General features: G+C 44.0%; 1 protein-coding gene across 1 annotated transcript; it reads right to left on the bottom strand.

The window, feature by feature from the left end:
- Positions 1 to 20,400: 20,400 nt before the first annotated feature.
- Positions 20,401 to 21,595, bottom strand: LOC123061789 (uncharacterized). Its single transcript, XM_044485055.1, has one exon. The coding sequence runs from the start codon at positions 21,578 to 21,580 to the stop codon at positions 20,750 to 20,752; it is 831 nt and encodes a 276-aa protein (XP_044340990.1). The 5' UTR covers positions 21,581 to 21,595; the 3' UTR covers positions 20,401 to 20,749.
- Between the last annotated feature and the right edge of the window lie 3,947 nt (positions 21,596 to 25,542).

The raw sequence follows: 25,542 nt of genomic DNA, 5'->3' as shown, positions 1-25,542 counted from the left end.
ACTCTGCTGCATCATCCCTTCCTCTTCGGGGAAAACCAACGCAAGCTCAAGACGTAGCAGTGGCACACAAAGTGTTCCTCCGGTAAATGTGAGTTGCATAATCTCATAGTCATAGGAACATGTATAAGTCATGAAGAAAGCAATAGCAACAAACTAAATGATCAAGTGCTAAGCTAACGGAATGGGTCAAGTCAATCACATCATTCTCTAATGATGTGACCCCGTTAATCAAATGACAACTCATGTCTATGGCTAGGAAACTTAACCATCTTTGATTCAACGAGCTAGTCAAGTAGAGGCATACTAGTGACATACTGTTTGTCTATGTATTCAGACATGTATTATGTTTCCGGTTAATACAATTCTAGCATGAATAATAAACATTTATCATGATATAAGGAAATAAATAATAACTTTATTATTGCCTCTAGGGCATATTTCCTTCAGTCTCCCACTTGCACTAGAGTCAATAATCTAGTTCACATCGCCATGTGATTTAACATCAATAGTTCACATCACCATGTGATTAACACCCATAGTTCACATTGTCGTGTGACCAACACCCAAAGGGTTTACTAGAGTCAATAATCTAGTTCACATCGCTATGTGATTAATACCCAAAGAGTACTAAGGTGTGATCATGTTTTGCTTGTGAGGGAGGTTTAGTCAACGGGTTTGCCACATTCAGATCCGTATGTATTTTGCAAATTTCTATGTCAACAATGCTCTACACAGAGCTACTCTAGCTAATTGCTCCCACTTTCAATATGTATCCAGATTGAGACTTTGAGTCATCTGGGTCAGTGTCAAAACTTGCATCGACGTAACCCTTTATGAAGAACCTTTTGTCACCTCCATAATCGAGAAACATATCCTTATTCCACTAAGGATAATTTTGACTAATGTCCAGTGATCTACTCCTAGATCACTATTGTACTCCCTTGCCAAACTCAGGGCAGGGTATACAATAGGTCCGGTACATAGCATGGCCTACTTTATAGAACCTATGGCCAAGGCATAGGGAATGACTTTCATTCTCTTTCTATCTTCTGACGTGGTCGGGCTTTGAGTCTTACTCAGTTTCACACCTTGTAACACAAGCAAGAACTCTTTCTTTGACTGTTCCATTTTGAACTACTTCAAAATCTTGTCAAGATATGTACTCATTGAAAAATTTATCAAGCATCTTGATCCATCTCTATAGATCTTGATGCTCAATATGTAAGCAGCTTCACTGAGATCTTTCTTTGAAAAACTCCTTTCAAACACTCCTTTATGCTTTGCAGAATAATTCTACATTATCTCTGATCAACAATATGTCATTCACATATACTTATCAGAAATGCTGTAGTGCTCCCACTCACTTTCTTGTAAATACAGGCTTCACCGCAAGTCTGTATAAAACTATATGCTTTGATCAACTTATCAAAGCGTATATTCCAACTCCGAGATGCTTGCACCAGTCCATAGATGGATCGCTGGAGCTTGCATATTTTGTTAGCACCTTTAGGATTGACAAAACTTTCTTGTTGCATCATATACAACTCTTCTTTAATAAATCCATTAAGGAATGTAGTTTTGTTTATCCATTTGCCAAATTTCATAAAATGTGGCAATTGCTAACATGATTCGGACAGACTTAAGCATAGATACAAATGAGAAACTCTGATCGTAGTCAACACCTTGAACTTGTCGAAAACCTTTTGCGACAATTCTAGCTTTGTAGATAGTAACACTACTATCAACATCCATCTTCCTCTTGAAGATCCATTTAATCTCAATGGCTCGCCGATCTTTGGGTAAGTCAATCAAAGTCCATACTTTGTTCTTATACATGGATCTCATCTCAGATTTCATGGCCTCAAGCCATTTCGTAGAATCTGGGCTCATCATCGCTTCCTCATAGTTCGTAGGTTCGTCATGGTCAAGTAACATGACCTCCAGAACAGGATTACCGTACCACTCTGGTGCGGATCTCACTCTAGTTTACCTACGAGGTTCGGTAGTAACTTGATCTGAAGTTACATGATCATCATCATTAGCTTCCTCACTAATTGGTGTAGTAGTCACAGGAACAGATTTCTATGATGAACTACTTTACAATAAGGGAGCAGGTACAGTTACCTCATCAAGTTCTACTTTCCTCCCACTCACTTCTTTCGAGAGAAACTCCTTCTCCAGAAAGGATCCATTCTTAGCAATGAATATCTTGCCTTCGGATCTGTGATAGAAGGTGTACCCAACATTTTCTTTTGGGTATCCTATGAAGATGCACTTCTCCGATTTGAGTTTGAGCTTATCAGGTTGAAACTTTTTCACATAAGCATTGCAACCTCAAACTTTAAGAAACGACAGCTTAGGTTTCTTGCCAAACCATAGTTCACACGGTGTCGTCTCAACGGATTTAGATGGTGCCCTATTTAACGTGAATGTAGCTGTCTCTAATGCCTAACCCCAAAACGATAGTGGTAAATTGGTAAGAGACATCATAGATCACACCATATCTAATAAAGTACGGTTATGACGTTCGGACACACCATTACACCGTGGTGTTCCAGGTGGCGTGAGTAGTGAAACTATTTCATATTGTTTTAACTAAAGGCCAAACTCGTAACTCAAATATTTTACTTCTGCGATCATATCGTAGAAACTTTTATTCTTGTTACGATGATTCTCCACTTCACTCTGAAATTCTTTGAACTTTTCAAATGTTTCAGACTTGTGTTTCATCAAGTAGATATACTCATATCTGCTCAAATCATCTGTGAAGATCAGAAAATAATGATACCTGCCGCGAGCCTCAACATTCATCGGACCACATACATCAGTATGTATGATTTCCAACAAATCTATTGCTCACTCCATTTTTCCGGAGAACGGAGTCTTAGTCATCTTGCCCATGAGGCATGGTTCACAAGCATCAACTGATTCATAATCAAGTGATTCCACAAGCCCATCAGCATGGATTTTCTTCATGCACTTTACACCAATATGACCTAAACGGCAGTGCCACAAATAAGTTGCACTATCATTATTAACTTTGCATCTTTTGGCTTCAATATTATAAAATGTGTATCACCACGATCGAGATCCAACAAACCATTTTCATTGGGTGTATGACCATAGAAGGTTTTATTCATGTAAATAGAACAACAATTATTCTCTAACTTACATGAATAACCGTATTGCAATAAGCATGATCCAATCATATTCATGCTCAACGCAAACACTGAATAATATTTATTTTAGGTTCAACACTAATCCCGAAAGTATAGGAGCGTGTGATGATGATCATATCAATCTTGGAACCATTTCCAATACACATCGTCACTTCACCCTTAACTAGTCTCTGTTCATTCTGCAACTCCCGTTTCGAGTTACTATTCTTAGCAACTGAACTAGTATCAAATACTGAGGGGTTGCTATAAACACTAGTAAAGTACACATCAATAACATGTATATCAAATATACCTATGTTCTCTTTGCCATCCTCCTTGTCCGCCAATTACTTGGGGTAGTTCCGCTTCTAGTGACCAGTCCCTTTGCAGTAGAAGCACTCAGTTTCAGGCTTAGGTCTAGACTTGGGTTTTCTCAATTGAGCAGCAACTTGCTTGCCGTTCTTCTTGAAGTTCCCCTTTCTTCCCTTTGTCCCTTTACTTGAAACTAGTGGTTTTGTTTACCATCAACACTTGATGCTTTTTTTGATTTCTACCTTCGTCGATTTCAGCATCACGAAGAGCTTGGGAATCGTTTCCGTTATCCCTTGCATATTATAGTTCATCACGAAGTTCTACTAACTTGGTGATGGTGACTAGAGAATTTTGTCAATCACTATTTTATCTGAAAGATTAACTCCCACTTGATTCAAGCGATTGTAGTACCCAGACAATCTGAGCACATGCTCACTGCTTGAGGTATTCTCCTCCTCCTTTTAGCTAGACTTCATATCTCTCAACTCGGGTATTTGCTTGAAATATTAACTTCAACTCCTGGAACATCTCATATGGTCCATGACGTTCAAAACGTCTTTGAAGTCCCGATTCTAAGCCGTTTAAGCATGGTGCACTAAACTATCAAGTAGTCATTCTATTGAGCTAGCCAAACGTTCATAACATCTGCATCTGCTCCTGCAATAGGTTTGTCACCTAGTGGTGCATCAAGGACATAATTCTTCTGTGCAGCAATGAGGATAAACCTCAGATCACAGATCCAATCCGTATCATTTCTACTAACATCTTTCAACTTAGTTTTCTCTATGAACATATCAAAAATAAAACAGGGGAGCTAAACGCGAGCTATTGATCTACAACATAGATATGCTAATACTACCAGGACTAAGTTCATGATAAATTTAAGTTTAATTAATCATATTACTTAAGAACTCCCACTTAGACAGACATCCCTCTAATCCTCTAAGTGATCACGTGATCCATATCAACTAAACCATGTCCGATCATCACGTGAGATGGAGTAGTTTCAATGGTGAACATCTCTATGTTGATCATATCTACTATATGTTTCACGCTCGACCTTTCGGTCTCAGTGTTCCGAGGCCATATATGTTATATGCTAGGCTCGTCAAGTTTAACCTGAGTATTTCGCGTGTGCAACTGTTTTGCACCCGTTGTATTTGAACGTAGAGCCTATCACACCCGATCATCACGTGGTGTCTCAACACGAAGAACTTTCGCAACGGTGCAAACTCAGAGAAAACACTTGTACCTTGATAATTAGTGAGAGACCATCTTATAAAGCTACCGTTGAACTAAGCAAAATAAGATGTATAAAAGATAAACATCACATGCAATCAAAATATGTGACATGATATGGCCATCATCATCTTGTGCCTTTGATCTCCATCTCCAAAGCATCGTCGTCATCGGCATGACACCACGATCTCCATCATCTTGATCTATATCAATGTGTCGTCACATGGTCGTCTCGCCAACTATTGCTCTTGCAACTATTGCTATCACATAGCGATAAAGCAAAGCAATTATTTGGCGCTTGCATCTTATGCAATAAAGAGACAACCATAAGGCTTCTGCCAGTTGCCGATAACGTCAACAAAACATGATCATATTATACAACAACTTATATCCCATCACGTCTTGACCATATCACATCACAACATGCCCTGCAAAAACAAGTTAGACGTCCTCTACTTTGTTGTTGCAAGTTTTACGTGGCTGCTACGGGTTGAGCAAGAACCGTTCTTACCTACGCATCAAAACCACAACGATAGTTTGTCAAGTTAGTGTTTTTTTAACCTTCTCAAGGACCGGGCATAGACACACTCGGTTCAACTAAAGTTGGAGAAACTGACACCCGCTAGTCACCTGTGTGCATAGCACGGCGGTAAAACCAGTCTCGCGTAAGCGTACGCATAATGTCGGTCCGGGCCGCTTCATCCAACAATACCGCCGAACCAAAGTGTGACATGCTGGTAAGCAGTATAATTTATATCGCCCACAACTCACTTGTGTTCTACTCGTGCATATTACATCAACGCATAAAACCTGACTCGGATGCCACTGTTGGGGAACGTAGTAATTTCAAAAATTTCGTACGCACACGCAAGATCATGGTGATGCATAGCAACGAGAGGGGAGAGTGTGTACACGTACCCTCATAGACCGAAAGCGGAAGCGTTAGCACAATGCGGTTGATGTAGTCGTACGTCTTCACGATCTGACCGATCAAATACCGAACGCATGGCACCTCCGAGTTCTGCACACATTCAACTTGATGACGTCCCTCGAACTCCGATCCAGCCGAGTGTTGAGGGAGAGTTTCGTCAGCACGACGGCGTGGTGACGATGATGATGTTCTACCAACGCAGGGCTTCGCCTAAGCACTGCTACGATATGATCGAGGTGGATTATGGTGGAGGGGGGCACCGCACACGGCTAAGAGATCAAGAGATCAATTGTTGTGTCTATGGGGTGCCCCTGGCCACGTATATAAAGGAGTGGAGGAGGGGAGGGGGCGGCCCTCTCTATGGCACGCCCTAGGGGTGTCCTACTCCCACTGGGAGTAGGATTCCCCCTTTCCTAGTAGAACTAGGAGCCCTTCCAAGTAGTAGGAGTAGGAGAGAAGGAAAGGGAAAAGAGAAGAGAAGGAAGGAGGGGGCGCAGCCCTTCCCCCTAGTCCAATTCGGACTAGGCCTTGGGGGGGCGCGCGGCCTGCCTCTCTCTCTTTCCCCTAAAGCCCAATAAGGCCCATACACTCCCTGGCGAATTCCCGTAACTCCCTGGTACTCTGATAAATACCCGAATCACTCGAAACCTTTCCGATGTCCGAGTATAGTCGTCCAATATATCGATCTTTACGTCTCGACCATTTCGAGACTCCTCGTCATGTCCCCGATCTTATTTGAGACTCTGAACTACCTTCGGTACATCACAACACATAAACTCGTAATATAACCGTCATCGAACTTTAAGCGTGCGGACCCTATGGGTTCGAGGACTATGTAGACATGACCGAGACACGTCTCTGGTCAATAACCAATAGCGGAACCTGGATGCTCATATTGGCTCCTACATATTCTACGAAGATCTTTATCGGTCAAACCGCATAACAACATACGTTGTTCCCTTTGTCATTGGTATGTTACTTGCCCGAGATTCGATCGTCGGTATCTCAATACCTAGTTCAATCTCGTTACCGGCAAGTCTCTTTACTTGTTCCGTAATACATCATCCCGCAACTGACTCATTAGTTGCAATGCTTGCAAGGCTTATAGTCATGTGCATTACCGAGTGGGCCCAGAGATACCTCTCCGACAATCGGAGTGACAAATCCTAATCTCGAAATACGCCAACCCAACAAGTACCTTCAGAGACACCTGTGGAGCACCTTTATAATCACCTAGTTACGTTGTGACGTTTGGTGGCACACAAAGTGTTCCTCCGGTAAATGGGAGTTGCATAATCTCATAGTCATAGGAACATGTATAAGTCATGAAGAAAGCAATAGCAACAAACTAAACGATCAAGTGCTAAGCTAACGGAATGGGCCAAGTCAATCACATCATTCTCTAATTATGTGACCCCGTTAATCAAATGACAACTCATGTCTATGGCTAGGAAACTTAACCATCTTTGATTCAACGAGCTAGTTAAGTAGAGGCATACTAGTGACATACTGTTTGTCTATGTATTCACACATGTATTATGTTTCCGGTTAATACAATTCTAGCATGAATAATAAACATTTATCATGATATAAGGAAATAAATAATAACTTTATTATTGCCTCTAGCGCATATTTCCTTGAGTGCTTACTCACCATCTCCATAAGCATAACGAAACATAGTGAGCTTCTTTCCTTGGAGGGAGCACCTGAACTTATTTAGTTTAGCAAGCACATGATCATCTATATCATCATCCTCATAAAATCCTATGCATCAAGATACTCATCACTAGGAGTAGGAGGAGTGAAAAGAGGAGGGTTTGATCGTGGGGTTAACTTGACCATGTCAGGAGAGCTTTGGTCCTCTCCATCTTCAACCATGGCCTTTGCCATTAGGCACTTGTGAGCGTTGCCCTTGTAGTCCTTCATATAGTTGTAGGTGACAACATCACCACTCTTGTTGACCAGCCTCAACGTGTTTTGAGAATCTTGAGCAACTCCGGCAACACCACTAACATCATCCGGATCGGATTCTTCATGTGCAACCCTTGCTTTCCCATCCCTCTTTTTGAGCTTGGATTTCAAAGGATTTGGCAACTTCTTCTTGGGAAAGGTCTTGGGAAACCTTGGTTTATCTTATCTCTTCTCATAAGGGCACTCGTTGGAGAAGTGGTTGGTTTCTTCACAGTTGTAGCATTTTCTCACTTTCTTTTTCTGGAATCTTCCCTTGAATTTTCCCGTGCTAAACTTCTTGACAAAGAGAGCAATTTCTTCATATGAAGGGCTCTCATCTGAGTCAACCTCATCATCATCTTCTTCTTCTTCACTTTGCTCTTCTTCACATACATGCTTGGCCTTCAATGCAAGATTGATCTTTGATGTTGAGGTACCATGCATAGCAAGATGTTTTGTAGCATTTGCCTTTGAATCTTCAAATAATTGGAAGGTGGATATGATGTCATTCGGAGTCATTTACTTGAATCCATGGTGTTGTCTTATGTCCCACACCATTTCATGATGATACGGAGCAAGGGCATGAAGCAACTTATCCACGAGAAATCGCTTAGTCAAGTTGAATCCAGCTTGTGTCTTGTCACATTCACATGACTCGATGTCGGCAGTGAGAGTCATGAGACGCTCAAGAAGTTGCTTGGGAGATTCACCTTTCTCCATACAAAAGTTTTGCAATTGACCCTTGGCAATTTCATATTGAGCAAGCCGGAGAGTGGAGGTACCGGTCTTGGTTCTCACAATGCTATCCCATAATTCCTTGGCACTTGTGATATGTATGTATGGTCTCCTTTGCTTGTCAGTCATACCTATTCTTATGCACATGGCTGTTGTGTCGTTGAGATTCTTGTCATATACCTCTCTTGGTGTAAGATTCATTGGGTCAACATCTTGGTAGCCATACTCCAAGATCTCCAACATCTCATCATTTCCATATCGAAGATGATCCTGCATAGCAACTCTCCACAAAGCAAAGTCGGTAGTTTCATCAAGTAAAGGAGGTTTGCCTTGAGGGTTATACTTGGGTTTCTCTATTTGAGGTCTTCATAAAGCCAAGGAACACTGGAGTGTTCATTGCTAGGAGGTTGTTGGCCAAGTGAAGGAGTAGGCACAGCTGGCCTCGAGGCCGCACCACTATAAAGTGGTGCAAGCATCGAGGTTAGTGTGGCTATCCTCATTTGAACCAATGCCTCAAGAGAGGCATCATGCTCCTCATTTTGCTTAGGAAGAGCTCGTTCCAGATCCTCTGAAGTGAAGGACTTGGCTTCTGTGGAAGCCGCACATGTATTCTTCGGATCTGCAACAAGGGGGGTCTCATCGGGGTTCATCTCTCTCTAGGGCGGTTAAGCCACAAGAACAGAGCACGAGGCTCTAATACCAATTGAAAGGATCGAGATGGACCTAGAGGGGGTGAATAGGTACAACTACAAATTTTAATTATTACTTAGCAATTTTAGGCAATAATGCAGAATATGAAAGTGAGCCTAACAATTGCAAGTGATGCTAAGAGCTAAGCAAGATAAACAAGTAACACAGGTATGTAAGTAAGCAAACACAATATGATATAAGTAAGTGCTAAGAGATAAGTAACCCCAAGTAGAGAGTTAGGGTTAGGAATAACCGCAACTCCGGGAGACGAGGATGTATGTCGATGTTCACTTCCTTGGAGGCAAGCTACGTCGCCGTTAGAGAGGTGGATGTTACCACGAAGGCACACCAATGCCACGAAGGCTCACCCTATTCTCCCTTTGAGACAACACCATAGAGGCGTTTCTCAACCACTAGTGGTAGACCTTGGGATGGTCTCCAAACCCTCACAAACATTTCCGGGGGTAATCACAATGGTCGATTCCTCTCCGAAAGACTCCTACCGCCTAGGAGTCTCCAACCTCCAAGAGTAACAAGAACGACGGGAAAAGCTCAAGACTTGCTCAAATCATGAATTACTTTGGTGCAAAGAAGGGGAAGGGGTGGATCTATCACTTGATCAGACAACTTCTCTCAAATGCTCTCAAATCCCTTGGGGATCTAAGATTTGGTGTGGAGAAGTGAGAGAGAGAGAGAGAGAGAGAGAGGGAGAGAGAGTTGTGTTCCTAGCAAGCTCAAAGTGAATGGTCAACCTTATCCCGTGGGGGAAGAAGGCTATATATAATGGAAGTGGAAAAGTAACCGTTTGAGCCACTTAAGTGCACTATAGAGGTCGGATGTCCGGAGAGGACCGGACGTCCAGTGGCACAGGTAGGTCCGGACGTCCGACAGCCATCGGTCATCCGGTCGCTGGAAATCCACAGGCCACGAATCAGCATACAGCCATCGGACGTCCGGAACATGTTGGTCGTCCGGTGACCGGACGTCCGGAGATGACCGGAAATCCGTAAATAATGTTCTATTGAGAAAGTGTCGGACCTCCGGAGGAAAACGGACGTCCGACGACCGAACGTCCGGAGAAGCTCGGATGTCCGCAAATATCGTACAGTGAATAAACACCAGACGTCCGTGGAGAGCCGGAAGTCCGGTCAGCTATGAGGGATCGGACGTCTGTAGAGTATCGGACGTCCGGTGAAAGATGGAGTTGGTGGGGTTTGAGCAAATCTTTCACTAGATCCAACAACGCCCTATTAATTGTGCGTGATCCCTATACTCAAGAAACAAAGCCGCAAAGAAGAAAGAAAGAAAAAAAGCCAGAGCTATTTTCTTCTATCTCCGATCTTGAATAATATGCATTTGTCCCTAGTTATGATCCGCACACGTCCTTGACACTTAATCCTAAGATGTACTTGATAAACATGATTAGTCCCTTATATGCATGTTGTCATCAACATCAAAATAAGATTAAGGGCATGATTGCACTTTCAGCCACGACAAGCTTCACCATAGAGCTCATCATTGGCTCGGCATTTGCGGTGCACCTTGGTCCGGCGGTGCGCCTTCTCCTCTTCACAAGAGACTATTCGAACTTAAAGGGCGAGGAAATTCATGTACTCGCCGCCCTTGAAAAATTGAGCACCATCTGGTCACGAAAATGCCGGAGTGTCGTTGCGTCGTGTGCACGTGTTGCCAACTCCGCGGTGTTAAAGGTGCCAAGCCACTTCTTCTGCCCTATATCCGGGTTGTGGATCTCCACCGCGTAGTGGCCCAACGACCGGAGCATACGCCACGATACGACATGGAGCTCAGGGCCTGATGGCACGAAGGCTGGGACATCTCCCAAGCGGGTGGAGGAGGAGCTCGCCGGCCAGCGCGGTGGTGGAGAAGCTCGGCGACGAAGAACCTTAGGAGATGCCCGAATCAAATCAGGGTGGAAAAAATCGACGGAGAGGACGAACTTTTAGCAGCAGGAGGATGGGATGGTCGGATTCAAGCGGCGACTACGTTGGCTGTTGCGGGGGCTCAGGCAGTCGAATTCGCCGATGGGTTGGCGAGAAGGCGTAAGGCTATTTGGAATCGGCGGCTGCTGAGGGCGACAAGGCAGCTGCGGGGATGAAGGTTTGGACAGTAGGGTTCACCCGACAGCAAGAATGATTTTGCTGCATCAACCAAAGTTTATGTATATTTACTTGTTACAAAAAATTTGAGATAACGGAAAAAAATTGGGCACAATATACCTATAAAGCATTTGCTAGAAGCGTGTCTTGGCCAAAGTGACCCAAATGACAGTTTATGAACATGGCGGCTATTTTTGGCATCCGTACAATGGTATGACATCAAAGGCATCTCCAAAGCGGACGCTCAAACCGTCTGCAACCATCCGGACAACACGGTCCGAACGTGTTTACCCATCCAATGCGGGACTGTATCGGATCGCCGACTGGTCTGGACGTGTTTTTTCTCGTAAAGTCAAAACAAATTTGAAAAGCTTTGTGGAAGTCCGAACAACAGCCACGTATAGCCTAAGACGAAGGCACATATTGAAGTTGAAGTGTGTGCATTACTTTGGGCCAAATGAAATTACCGTAATAATGTTGCCTTTAATAGACAAAACATCATAATCTTTTTACAGGTTATCTTCAGGGCGTCTGCTGGGACCCGTACGTGATCGTTACTCAATCATGTGGACCACAAGGAACTTATGGATATTGGGTGCAATCGTTGGAAGATGATCACATAGGTTAGATTTACAACTGGTTTGGATGGTTGTCCAACAGTACAATAGGTGTTTAGCCATCTTATCCTATTTTCGCTAGTTGTGGTAATTTATTTTCGTCGTTTTGTTTGAGACCTCGTTTTAAACCTGGAACTTTGTGCAATAAAATGGATGTGTGCATCATGTGATGCATAGGTCGGGGATCTTCCTCCTTTTGAAAAAAATTGAAAAAACTGTCACATAGGACTCTCACAATCTGGCCCACCAAAACCCCTTCCGGACCCCGCACGTCCATATTCTCATATTTCTCTGCATTCGTTTTCTCTTTTGCCTCCACCACTACTCTACCAACTCAGCCGCCCCGCCACACCCTTGCCGGAACTCGACTACTCTGTCTCCTCCAACGCTACATCCAGGCTTCACGCCGCTTCTCCTTCACCACCGTTCCATACCTCTCCTGCGTCCGCGGCATAGGTACCATTCACCTCTACGACACTTGCTCGACAACTATTTGGTGAAATACTTGTGTTATTTTTTTTTGTCCCTTCTTATTTGAATTCCACCATTATTCTTGAAGCAATTGCATCACATGATGTTTGGATTTGGCATGTTTTTTTTGGCATGCCCTGGTCCCACAATGACACTAATGTGCTGCAGCGATCATCATTGTTTGCTAGACTGGCTGAAGGAAAAGCTCCTCCTTGCCACCATATAATCAATGGGCAATGGGCTACTACATGGTTGACGGTATCTATCCTCCCTGGGCTACCTTTGTAAGACCATCTTTGACCCAACTGGCCAGAAAATGTCTCACTTTGCCCAAAAATAAAAAGCAGTAGAAAGAATGTTGAGAGGGCATTTGGAGTTTTGCACTCATGTTTTACGGTTGTTCGTGGACCCGCTAAATAATAGGATCTGGACACCTTACAAGAGGCGATGACATGGTGTATGATCATGCACAGCATGATCGTGAAGAATGACTGTGAGTATGCTCTCATAGGTCTTGAATTTGAAAATATAGGTGATCAAATCGAACGCCACATTAAAAATCGGCATCAAACAACTCATGAAAAACTGAAAAAAGATTTGATTAAGCAATCATTGGCAGTTATATAGAACAACATTGATATTGATGGAGTGTAATATTTAACTTGGAACTGCCGCATTTAAGCATTTTTTTGGTAAACTGAAACTAAGTATGTGATCGTGCAGATATATGCGGACTTTTTAGAAGAAAAAAATGAGAACATGCGGATATATGCAGACTTTTTAGCAGAAAAATATGAGCGGATGTATGCCGCTAGCTTTGGATGGCGGACTCTCGCATCAGTGTCCGAGTTGCATACGTGTCCCTTGCCTGTACTCCCTCCATTTCAAAAATAAGTGTCACGATTTTAGTTTGAACTACAAGTCTACTGCACCATGTTACGACTCATGAACTTAAACAACCATTTCCTCGCTATCAGAAGGCCTCGATCGCCTCAAACCAGAAGACCTCCGCATAAATAGAACCTTGTGTAGTAAAGAGGAAAACACAGGTTATGTAGAAGATCGAGCAAGTGAAGCCTCGTGAAAATTATACAATCAAACAATAGAACCTCTAATCGTACAAGCTCTTCTAAGTAGCGAGCCACTTGTAAATTAAAATAGAAAAAAGTTCATTTTACTCCCCTTAACAAAGTGGGTGGTTCACTTTACTCCCTGATCTATATTTTGGTTCCTTCTACACCCTAAACAAAACCAAACCGGACGATAAAACGCCCGGCTGGTTTGTCTTCATTGGATGCTGATGTGGCACAGCCAATGGATGGTTTTGACCGTGGTGGGGCCTACTCGTCAGGTTGGACTATTACACGCTGTCGTTCCCCGTTGCGTTCTGGATCAGAAAGAGATCGAAATCCCTTTCTTCTTCTCCCCCATGTCGCCGTTGATGGCTCCCTCGGGGCAGCGCTGAACTCCGACCAGCAACGGTGGTCGGAGTCTTGGTGTTGGCGGTGGCGGCGGCGGTGCAACCCGTCAATCTTCCCCGACCTGTTCCTTCTCCCACGGCCGCTCTCTCCCCCGTCCTCAAACCCTAGGTCGACGGCTCTGTCGATGCGGCAGCGGCTGCTGCGGTCTGTCTGATTTCGCGGCGGCGCAGACGAACTGAGGTGAGTCCCATCCCTCCAATCCCCTTCCCTTGGTGTACTTACTCTGCTCTAGTTAGCTGCTGTATGTAGGTTATAATTGAAGATTGAACGTTGTTTTAATCTGTAGGTTAAGCAATGGATCAACTAGATTGGTTAGGCATCTGTTTCTTTTACAATGGCCAATTTGAGAAGTCAAACAAGCAATTGTCATATGTTGGTGGTAATATACAGCTCACATCTATTGAGAGGTACAATATATCCTTAGCTACTGTCAGGGAGCAGTTAGCAGATATAAAGATGGCCTACCATGGTGAAGAGCTAACAGAGAAGCACAGGCTTTACTGGTTGTTTCCTGGAAAAAATGTTAGAGATGGGTTGAGACGACTGGACACTGATAGAAATGTGTTCTTCATGGATATGTGTATTACAGATTGTGGGGTTGTGGATGTGTATGTCAATTATGAAGATGATGTTGATGAAGATGGACAGAACAGTGTGTCTGATATTGGAGAGAAAGAGGAAAAGGAAACTAATGCTGCAATTGAAGAAGACAAGACAGAAGAGAAGAGTGACAGTGATTGGGAAGATGAGCATGATAATTGCTCTGCTGAGGATGACCTGGAGCACAGTTCAGAGGAAGATGTGGATGAGCCTGACAAGACTGAGTATGATGTACAAGATGAATTGCAACCTGAAACTGCAAATGTTCCTGAAGTAGATGTTGCACCTGATGAAATAAGTGATGAATGTGCAGATCTTGATTGGTGCCCTAAAGATGAAGACAGATCAGGTGAAGATGATGAGGCAGAGGAGCTCAGAAAGCATGCTAAGGAAGTGCTCGGAAAGATCAGAATGGGGTTGCCACTTGATGAAGAGAAGGAAGTGAAAGAAAGTACAGCACAGTTAATTCCTTTTGATGAAATGGGCGAAGGAAATGACACTCCATACATGGATTCCAGTGAGGAATACAGTTATGATGAGGATGAGCATGGAAATTCATTTAGGATGAAATCAAGATTTCCAAGATTTGATAACAAGGCTGCAATTCCAATATTCAGTTTGGGCATGACATTTAGAGGAAGATGTCAGTTCAAGAGGGCACTCGTGAAGTATGGCCTGGCTATGAAGAGGCATATTTGCTTTGTAAAAGATGAGGCTGGTAGGATCAGGGAAAAATGTTCTTGGCCTAAGTGTTCTTGGTTGATTTATGGTGCAAAGAGGAGCTCAAATGATTGGTTTCAAGTCATAACACTTGTTGACAACCACATATGCCCACAGAGGAGAGACAACAGATTGGTTACTGCACCTAGAATTGCAGACAAGTATGAGAGAATTATGAAGGCAAATCCAAGATGGAAAGTGAAATCTATTAAGGCCACCGTCAGATTAGAGATGTTTGCAGATGTGCATGTTTCCAAAATAAAGAAAGCAAAAGCATTAGTCAGAAAGAGAGTTAGAGAAGCAATGCATGAAGAATATTCCAGGGTGTTTGATTATCATCTAGAAATACTGAGGAGCAATCCAGGAAGCACTGTGGCAGTTGTGCTTAATCCAAAAGAAATTGCACCAGTTTTTCAAAGATTGTATGTGTGCTTTCAGGCTTGCAAGAGAGGTTTCATAGAAGGGTGCAGGAAAGTAGTGGGTTTGGATGGCTGCTTCTTTAAGGGGGCTCAAAGTGGAGAGCTACTCTGTGCTCTTGGAAGAGATGCAAATGGACAAATGTATCGCATTGCTTGGGCGGCAGTTGAGGTGGAAAATAAGGACTCCTGGTTTTGGTTTATGGCATTGTTAAATAAAGACTTGGAGATTTCAAATCAAGGTGAAGGCTGGGTGTTTATATCAGATCAGCAGAAAGGTCTAATCAATGCAATTTCAAAGGTTGTATCAAGAGCTGAACACAGAAATTGTGCTAGGCACATTTATGCTAACTGGAAGAAAAAACATAGGGACCAGAAATACCAGAAGAGATTTTGGGCTTGTGCAAAGTCTTCTAACAGAGTTCAGTTTAATTTGAACAGGGCAAAGCTTGCTCAGCTCACACCAGAAGGAGCAAGAGACATGATGCAGGCTGGGCCTGAACATTGGTGTAGAGCATGGCTCAAATAAGGATCATTCTGTGATTCAGTCGACAACAATATGTGTGAAAGTTTTAACAATTGGATAGTGGAATATAGAGGTCTTCCTATCATCAGTATGTTTGAAGCAATCAGAGCAAAGGTGACAGTTAGGATTCAAGTTAATAGAGCTATGCCTACCAATTGGAATGGAACAATTTGTCCCAAAATCCTCAAAAAGGTGAACAAGTTGATACAACTTACTGAGAAGTGTGAGACAATATGGAATGGAAAAGATGGATATGAGGTGAAGTTAGGACAGCATGGATTCAAAGTTGACTTGCAAGCAGGAACATGTTCTTGTAGATACTGGCAATTGTCAGGAATTCCATGTGTTCATGCTCTAGCAGCTTCACAGTGTGGCCCTGATGACATAGATTCACTTATTGCACCTTGCTACAGAATTGAAGCTTACAACAAGACATATGAACATGTCATGATGCTAATGGAGGGCATGCCTAGCTGGCCAATATCTGACAGACCTAGACCATTAGTTCCAAGCTATGTGCAAATGTCTGGGAGGCCCAGTACAGAAAGAATAAGAGGTGGAGATGAGCCTCCTAAGCATGCACACAAACTCTCCAAGATTGGAACTAAGATCAAGTGTAGTTTATGTGGAAATCCTCGGCACAACATGAGGAAATGCAATACTAACCCCAACAAGGGAAAGTACAAGAATAGGAAGAGGAAAAAGAAAAGGAAAAAAGAAACAAAAGTGTGTAATAATTTTTACATATGTTTGATTTCTATATGTTTTGTACTTGTGAAATTGCAGCAATGTGAAACACCTAACAACTGTTACTTTTCTGTGTTGTATAGGAAAATCCTCCAAGGACATCTCAAAGAGTAGCAAATGAAATTGCTACAGCCCAGTCTTCACAGCATGCAGCTCAAACATCACAGCAAGCTACAGGAGGGACAGCACAGCCTAGAAGGGGAAGGCCTCCAAAGCAAGCAAACAGAATAGCTGGTGGTAGTTCTAGTCAGAGAAGGAGGAAATCTACCAGGGTTAGCATGTTTGATGAACTAAGGGGTTAAGCAGGAAAATTTCTGTTGTTTAGAGCCTTCAAATTGTGTTTGTTGCTGTTTGATGAACTTGTGTTTGTTGCTGTTAAACTGCACAATTTCTGTTTGAGGAACTAGTGTTTGTTACTGCTAAGCTGCAGAATTTGCGTTTAGTTGAATGCTACTGTTTACTATGTTCTCTTTTGAAAGAAATTTCCTTTCGATAGAAGCTTGGCAAAATATGTTCACTTTTGGCACAAACAAATAAGCTCATAATTGTACCATTTCACAAGACAACATAGTACCAGCACATTACACAAATATTTGGAACAATTTTGGCAATACAGTTGCTTCACCGCAACAACGAGCACAAAATAGAACTGAACACACAGTACAACACTACAGATTGTTAACACGGTACAATGAACCAAGTGGAAAGCCAAAGTGCCAAATATAACAGGACACAAACTCAAACTCCTTCATCACCGTCAGTGTCGTCGATCTTGCCCAGCACAGTCTTGAAGATATGCTTGTGAGTCAGGTCCTCGGCTTCTCCTGGCAGCCACTCATCAGGCAGTCCTTCAGCAAGCAGAGGACCACGATCAACAACCTCCTTCATGTGGCAAATGACAGGATACAGTAAGTTGTTCTTCTTCCTCGGCGACGACGGTCCGTAGTCACCCAATTCGAATTGCATTGCTTCATACTCATCCATGGACTCGTGGCTTGTTTGTCAGCTTCGACTCAGGTATCTCCACCGTCACCACCTTGCCAACAAAGGAAGGGTCACGAAGCCACGCCATGACCTCAAGCTCGCGGCGGCTTGCCGGCGGCAGGATCTCGATCAGCTCATCACCCAGCTGCTTGAGAACATCTTTCACGGACGCCGTCGTCCAGGCCTGGTTTGGGAGGCCTTCAAAGCCGAGCTTGCTCTTGTACTTCAAAGCACCTGGCTGAGATCGAACCATTCTGCACTAACGCGAAAACTGAATCCAACGCCGGCAACACTTGATCTTCATTGATGAAAGGAGCACCTCAGAGCACTTCTCCTCCGTCGAGAAGGTCAGCCACAGGTCGTGTGGTGGGCACGCGAACTCGACGACCACCTCGGACGGCACCACCCCGCAATGCTGCTGCAAGGTCGCCAGCATGGTTGTCGGCGTCACTGTCTGCTCGCGGTCTCCGACCGCAGTTGCCAGAAGCACGTGCCGCCCGAAGCGCAGCTCCAGCGCATCCATGGCCGGAGTGCGGGAGATCAGGACATGGCTCGTCTCTCGACGGAGCTCCGGCTCTCCCGGCCGCCACACCTCCTGCGGGAACCGACGTTCCAGCAAGCTACGGCTCGCCTGGGCTGCTGCGACGACCGGGGTCGCGCCTCCATCGCCGGCGGCGCTCACGGCGTCCGGCGACACAATGGTGGAGCTAACGCTGCCGCCGCCCATGTAGAATAGGGTTAGGGATTTGGACTGGGAAGAGGGGATTTCTGATCCAGATCGCAACAGGAAACGGCAGCTCTATAACAATCCAACCTGACAAGTAGGCCCCACCACGGTCAAAACCGCCCTTTGACTGTGCCACATCAGCATCCAATGGAGACAAACCAGCGGGTTTTTTTTTTGTCCGGTTTGGTTTTGTTTGGGGTGTAGAAGGAACCAAAATATAGATCAGGGGGTAAAGTGAACCACCCACTTTGTTCAGGGGAGTAAAATGGACTTTTTTTCATTAAAATATAGTAAAAGACACACATCAGCCTACTGTACCGAAAAATAAACACAACAGCAGTGGTATTGAATTAGAAAACCATCATCGGAACTCTAGAGAATGAAACTAGGAGTGCACAGAGAACACAAAAAACAAACGTCTGACCATTCATATGGGCTGCGACGGTGGCGCTAGAGCACGTGAGCAATTAATTGGCATGGTCTATTTTGGCCACAATCCAAACACACCCTTAGTTAAATGAGGAGCATAGGTACCCCCAATAAACAGATCAGGTACGATAATCTCATGGACTGCTACGGAAGGCATTTACCAGGCGGTAATTACATTCAGATGAAAAAAATATCAAATGAAGTAGCCTGACAAATGGCATATCAGACAATCTAGAAAATTGAACAAGCTTTGGTGGTACCTATTGACAGCCATATTCAATTACAATGAAGTTGAAAGAAGCAAATCAAATGAGAGTTCTACCAAACAATACTATGGACCCAAATCCCCACAATCTGTAAATCAGAATCAAAATATGCTAACAACCATGATACAGAAAGCTCTACAATGGCAACAAACAGTAAAGGCAAATCCAGCCATGTTCAGATATTGACAATCAGTCCAAGGAGATGATAGAAGTCTGGTGATGGGAACTACGACATGCAGACACTCGGGAGGGACCAAATAGCAATACAAAATGAATTTATATATGATATATCCGAAAAGAAACAGTGGGACAAATTAGCAATATGGCTCTATCGGCATAACACATTTATATATACAGAACATATGCATAACTCAAGTACTTAAGCCTTGCAGCATACACTTGCTAAACCAGTGATCACAAATATACAGCATGCCAAGAGTACAAAATGAAATAAAGTAGCAATGCCAACCACACAATCACAAGAGGGTGTGCCATTCATGGCCCCAACAAATGGCTCTGTATAACACATTTGCAGATTAAATGCATCCCTCAACTAACTTAAGCCTAAAGCATACAGTTGCCAAACCAGCAATAACAAACATATAACATGCCTCATGCATAGATGTGATGCAGAAATGAAGCAGCAATGCCAACCACATAGTCGCAAGAGGGCATGACCATTCACGTGCCCAAGAAAGGCATATGCATAGATACCGGTCACACAAGGAAAACATGTAAACAAAACATGTCACTGTCTAAAATTAAAAGTGAACACCAATATTTAAACTACCAACATCCACAAGGCAAGCAATAAAACGGATAAAGGTGAAGGAATTCTACAACCACAAAATCCAAATGGAAGCAAAGCTCTAACAAGCATCATGAGTAAACAAGAAAGCACAGGTCACACCAGCAACGAATTCACGGAAGGGGAAATCCAGATTCCATAAAATCGTCATTTTGCAAAGGAAGTACTGTTAAAAGCAGCTTTCAGTTTAAACAGCAATCAGCATGCAAGGCATTTTCATTGCTTATGTGCAAGGAACAACATGACGCATACCACGGCACCAAAGCTAAATCATCCAACTAAATTTCCATACATTTGGGTGATGAAACAAATACTAGAACATAACAAGATTCCACTAGTACTAAATCCAACAATCATCAAATGGCAGGAAACGAAGTAATAAGTTGTAACATGTCAAACAGTTGAACTCATTTCACGCATTGGTAAGAATAGAGATGTCTACATACCATCAAGCAATCATCTAGAGATGCAAACCATTAATAACCATGAATGGATAGATCAGAGACGGAAATAAAGTGCAGAACCGCAGCAGTAAGCCAGCAACCATAACGATAATAGTATAACCAAGCATACAGCCTTGCTCGGTTGACAAAGTGTCTACACATTCACCGTCACCACCAAAAGCCCGTAGATGATTAAGGAAAAACACGGATGAAACATAACCATTCTCCAGATTACCTAAGTTTTTGTAGTCTATTAAGCAACTAACTGATAGAAGACATATTACTCTCGGTTCGGTAGTAACAGCATCACCACGACAAACTCATCAAATCTTCCATAAGCTGTAGCAGCAGAGCAAAACTTCCTGCGCACCAGAGCATCAGATTACCTCTTGAGGCGGAGGTAGATCAGAACGACGGCAGCTGTGATGGCAGCACCAGCGGCCGCCCCCGCTGCCATCCCCTGCCAGGCGACTCCCTCTTCCTTCGGGGCCCCAGCGTCCGGAGCAGCCTCCCTGTCCTCCACGGTGGTAGCAGCGGCGGAAGCCTTCAGGGCGTCGACCTCCTTCTCGAGATTGAGCTTCGCCTGACGAACGGTCTCCACCTCGGCCGTGAGCTCCTGGCGTTGGCGCTCGTCCGCCTCACGGTCGGCCTTCTTGCGGTCGAGGAGGGCCTGGAGGCGCTCGACCTCGGCGCGGAGCGAGGCCACCTCTTCTTCGGTGGTGGCGGCGGCGTGCTCGGCGGTGGCGACGTCGTCCCGAGCCTGGGAGAAGAGGCCTTCGAGGCGGTGGGCCTCCGCGGCGAGGGTCTTGTTCTCCTGGCTGGCGTTGGCGAGCTGCTCCTCGAGGTCGAGCTTGGTGGCGCGGAGGTCCTCGATCTCGGCGTTGGCGGCGACGGCGGCGTAGGACTTGGCGGGGTGGACGGCGTCGGCGAGGGTGACCTCCTCGCCCGCGACGCCTCCGTTGGGCGCAGCCTTCTCGGCCTCAGCGGTGGGGGAGACGAGGGTTTCGTCGCCGTTCTCCATGGGGGATCGGTGGGTTTTGGTGTCTTGGAGCGTGGTTTCTGTGCGCGATGGGCGGCGGCGGTTGTGGGGAGAGATGGGGAAAGGCTCTGCTGGAAAAGGAGAGGCTTCTTTCTCCTCCTCTTTGTGAATCGCGCGTGGTGCGGGGTTGGGGGCGCGGAAATATCTGGATGCGCCGCTCCGCTTTGGGTCCATGACGCGTGGGTCCCTCTGCTTAGGGTTGCATCGTGGCCATACCTGTCAGTTATTCTAGGCCAGTCTGAGGAACGTGCGTGACGGCGACGCCGATATGGTGGGTCCGGGTGGCAGTGTCTACAACGGCGCTTGCGTGTTGAGGAGGTTGGTGCCGCGGGGCCGAGTGGGCAAATGGAAGACGTCGTCGTCATCGGACCCTGTCAATGTAGTGCGCTGCATCATGATTGCACGTTCTTTGCCCTGTGGGCTCGCGTCGAGGGAGTAGCAGCCCAATGCCATTTTCCTCTGCCGCTTTCTCCTTTCCATCTAATATTTTCGGCCCACTACGACGGCACATAAAGTTCTTTTTTTCGAACTTGCATACAGTTTTTTTAGTGACAATAGCTTTGGAAGTTCTCTAAAAAACAGCTTTGGACAGTGAACTTTTTTGACAGATAGAAATGGTTTCTGGTGAAGTATGAATTTTATGGAAGCGGGTCCTCTGAGGTATAGATGCCGATCTTCTACAAAAGAAGCGGATCCCGCGATGAACACGAAGAACATAAGGAGAAATCATGAGGGAAACACGAGAAAATCACTTAAATCAACAAGAAACGATCACACATGTGCTAGATTCTCGAAACACAAATAGAGATACACGATCCAAAGTCAACAAGGGACGATACAAAGGATAACTGGTTCTTCTCCGTGAGGAGGTCTTGATGTCTTTCCGTTAGGGGTCTTGAATCCAAGATGGATCTTCTCCGAAGAGGCGACGGTCCCTCACGATGGAGTAGATCCGGATGGATGAGCGAAGCTCTATCTCACATATGAGCTAACACAACGCTGACCCTGGAAAGAGGGAGGAGGAGGAGTATATATAGTCTAGGGGGTCGAAGGGGTACATGGGCCTCGGCCCTACACTATACGCAGACAGGGGATGCCGGATGTCCGGGCGACGGGCCGGATGTCCGGGCTTTCGCCGAGGGCCGGATGTCCGGGTTGGCGGGGTCGGTTGATACATCTCTAACGTATCTACATTTTTTTGATTGTTCCATGTTATTTTATTATCAATCTTGAATGTTTTATAATCATTCTATAGTAATTTTATATCATTTTTGGTACTAACCTATTGACATGGTGCCCAGTGTCAATTCATGTTTTTTACATCGCATGAAATCGCTATCAAACGGAGTGGGCCAAAAGGCGATGATTTTTTATGGGCCAAAAGGAAGCAGATGGGCCCTGGTTGCACCTAGGGGGTGCCCCGAGGGGGGCACAACCCACCAGGGCGCGCCAGGAGGCCCTGGCGCGCCCCGGTGGGTTGTGCCCACCTCGGGTGCCCCCGGGACCGCCTCTTTGCTCTATAAATACCCAAACATTTCCAAAACCCTAGGGGAGTCGACAAAATATTTATCCAGCCGCCGCAGAGTCTAGAAACACCAGATCCAATCTAAACACCATCACGGAGGGGTTCACCACTTCCATTGGTGCCTCTCTGATGATACGTGAGTAGTTCTTTGTAGTCCTTCGGGTCCGTAGTTAGTAGCTAGATGGCTTCATCTCTCTCTCTCTCTCTCTCTCTCTCTCTCTCTCTCCTCAATACAATGGTCTCTTGGAGATCCATATGACGTAACTCTTTTGCGGTGTGTTTGTTGGGATCGATGAACTTCGAGTTTATAATCAGATCTATGTTTTTATATCCATAAAAGTATTTGAGTTTCTTTGATCTCTTTTATGCATGATCTCTTATAGCCTCGTGTTTCTTCTCCGATATTTGGGTTTTGTCTGGCCAACTCGATCTATTTATCTTGCAATGGGAAGAGGTGCCCGATAGTGGGTTCGATCTTACGGTGCTTGATCCCAGTGACAGAAAGGGAACCGACACGTATGTATCGTTGCTACTAAGGATAAAAAGACGAGATCTATATCTACCGCCATATAGATAAGCGGATCTTGTCTACATCATGTCATCGTTCTTATTGCATTACTCTGTTTTTCCATGAACTCAATACACTAGATGCATGCTGGATAGCGGTCGATGTGTGGGGTAATAGTAGTAGATGCAGGCAGGAGTTGGTCTACTAATCTTGGACGTGATGCCTATGTAATGACCACTGCCTGGATATCGTCATAATTATTTGAAGTTCTATCAATTTCCCAACAATAATTTGTTCACCCACAGTTTGCTATTTTTCTCGAGAGAAGCCACTAGTGAAACCTACGGCCCCCGGGTCTTATTTCTCATATATTTGCCTTTGCGATCTACTTTTTCGTTATTTTTATTTTCAGATCTATTAAATCAAAAATACAAAAATACTTTGTTGCACTTTATTTTATTTGGCGTTCGATCTATCAATATTTACAACTTTGTCTCCCGTCACACGCCGTTTCTGGCGCCGTTACCCGAAAGGGAGTGACACCCCCTTTAACATGTCTGGTTGTGAGGTGTTGTTATTTGTGTGCAGGGGCTGTTTATGTTGTGTTGCTTGGTTCTCCTACTGGTTCGATACCTTGGTTTCATAATTGAGGGAAATACTCTACCGTCGCTGTGCTACATCATCCCTCCCTCTCCGGGGAAATACCGACGTAGTTCCAGCTGCCATCAAGGAGAATTTCTGGCGCCGTTGCCGGGGAGGATCTTCATCGTAACCAGGTTCCTAATCACAAATCTCATCTCCTCACAATTTACATTATTCTCCATTTGCCTCTCGTTTTCCTCTCCCCACTTCACAAAAATTTGCCGTTCTATTCGCCTCTCTTTTTCTGTTCGTCGTTTTCTTGTCGGATCTGTCTTTGAGTGCAATCTGGTTGTGTGGTCATCATGACTCAAGAGAACACCAAGTTATGTGATTTCTCAAATACCAAGAACAATTATTTTATTGGCACTCCGCTTGCTCCTCCCGCCAGTAGTGCGGAGACTTGTGATATTAATACCGCTTTGCTGAATCTTGTTATGAAAGACCAATTTTCCGGTACTCCTAATGAGGATGTCGTGTCCCATCTTAGTACCTTCGTGAAATTATGCGATATGCAAAATAAAAAGATGTGGACAATGATGTGGTCAAGATGAAATTATTTTCGTTCTCTTTGTGTGATTCTGCAAAAAATTGGTTCTCTTCTTTGCCTCGCAATAGTATCGATTCTTGGAATAAGTGCAAAGATGTTTTTATCACTAAGTATTTTCCTCCCACAAAAATTATTTCCCTTAGAACCCAGATCAGGAATTTCAAGCAACTTGAAGATGGGAATGTTGCGCAATCTTGGGAAAGGATGAAAATGATGCTAAGGAATTCCCAAATCATGGGTTAAATCTTTGGATGATCATACAAAAAATTTATGCGTGATTGATTTTTATTTCTCGTAATCTTTTAGATTCCGACGCGGGTGGTACTTTTATGGAAATTAATTTTGGTGAAGCCATCAAATTGCTTGATAATATTATGGCAAATTATTCTCAATGGCGTAGCGAAAGAGCTCCTACTAGTAAAAAAAGTTAATTCGGTTGAAGAAATTTCTTCTTTGAGTGATAAAGTTGATGCTCTTGTGAAATTGGTTGCTAGTAGTAGTGCTCCTATTGATCTTAATGATATGCCTTTGTCTACTTTAATTGAGCCAAATAGTGATGCTATTGATGTGAATTTTATCTCTAGAAATAATTTCAACAACAATGCTTATAGAGGTAATTTTAATCCTAGGCCTTTTCCTAGTAATTCCTCTAATAGTTATGGTAATTCCTACGGAAATCAATCTTATAATAATAATAGGACACCCCTGATCTTGGGAATATAAAGAATTTATCAACACACAAAAAGTTTTCAACACTTCCATAGAAGAAAAGTTGAATAAGATTGATGATTTGTCTAGAAGTGTTGATAGAATTACTCATGATGTGGAAAATCTCTAGATGAAATTTTTTGTGCCTAAGGTTGATGAATCAATTAAAGCTCTTTATGTTTCTATGGATGTAAGTAAGAAAAGAA

This window comes from Triticum aestivum, chromosome 3A, assembly GCF_018294505.1.
Source record: "Triticum aestivum cultivar Chinese Spring chromosome 3A, IWGSC CS RefSeq v2.1, whole genome shotgun sequence".
Lineage (NCBI taxonomy): Eukaryota > Viridiplantae > Streptophyta > Magnoliopsida > Poales > Poaceae > Triticum > Triticum aestivum.
Note: the sequence above shows the minus strand (reverse complement) of the source record. Positions and strands in the feature narration are given on the sequence as shown.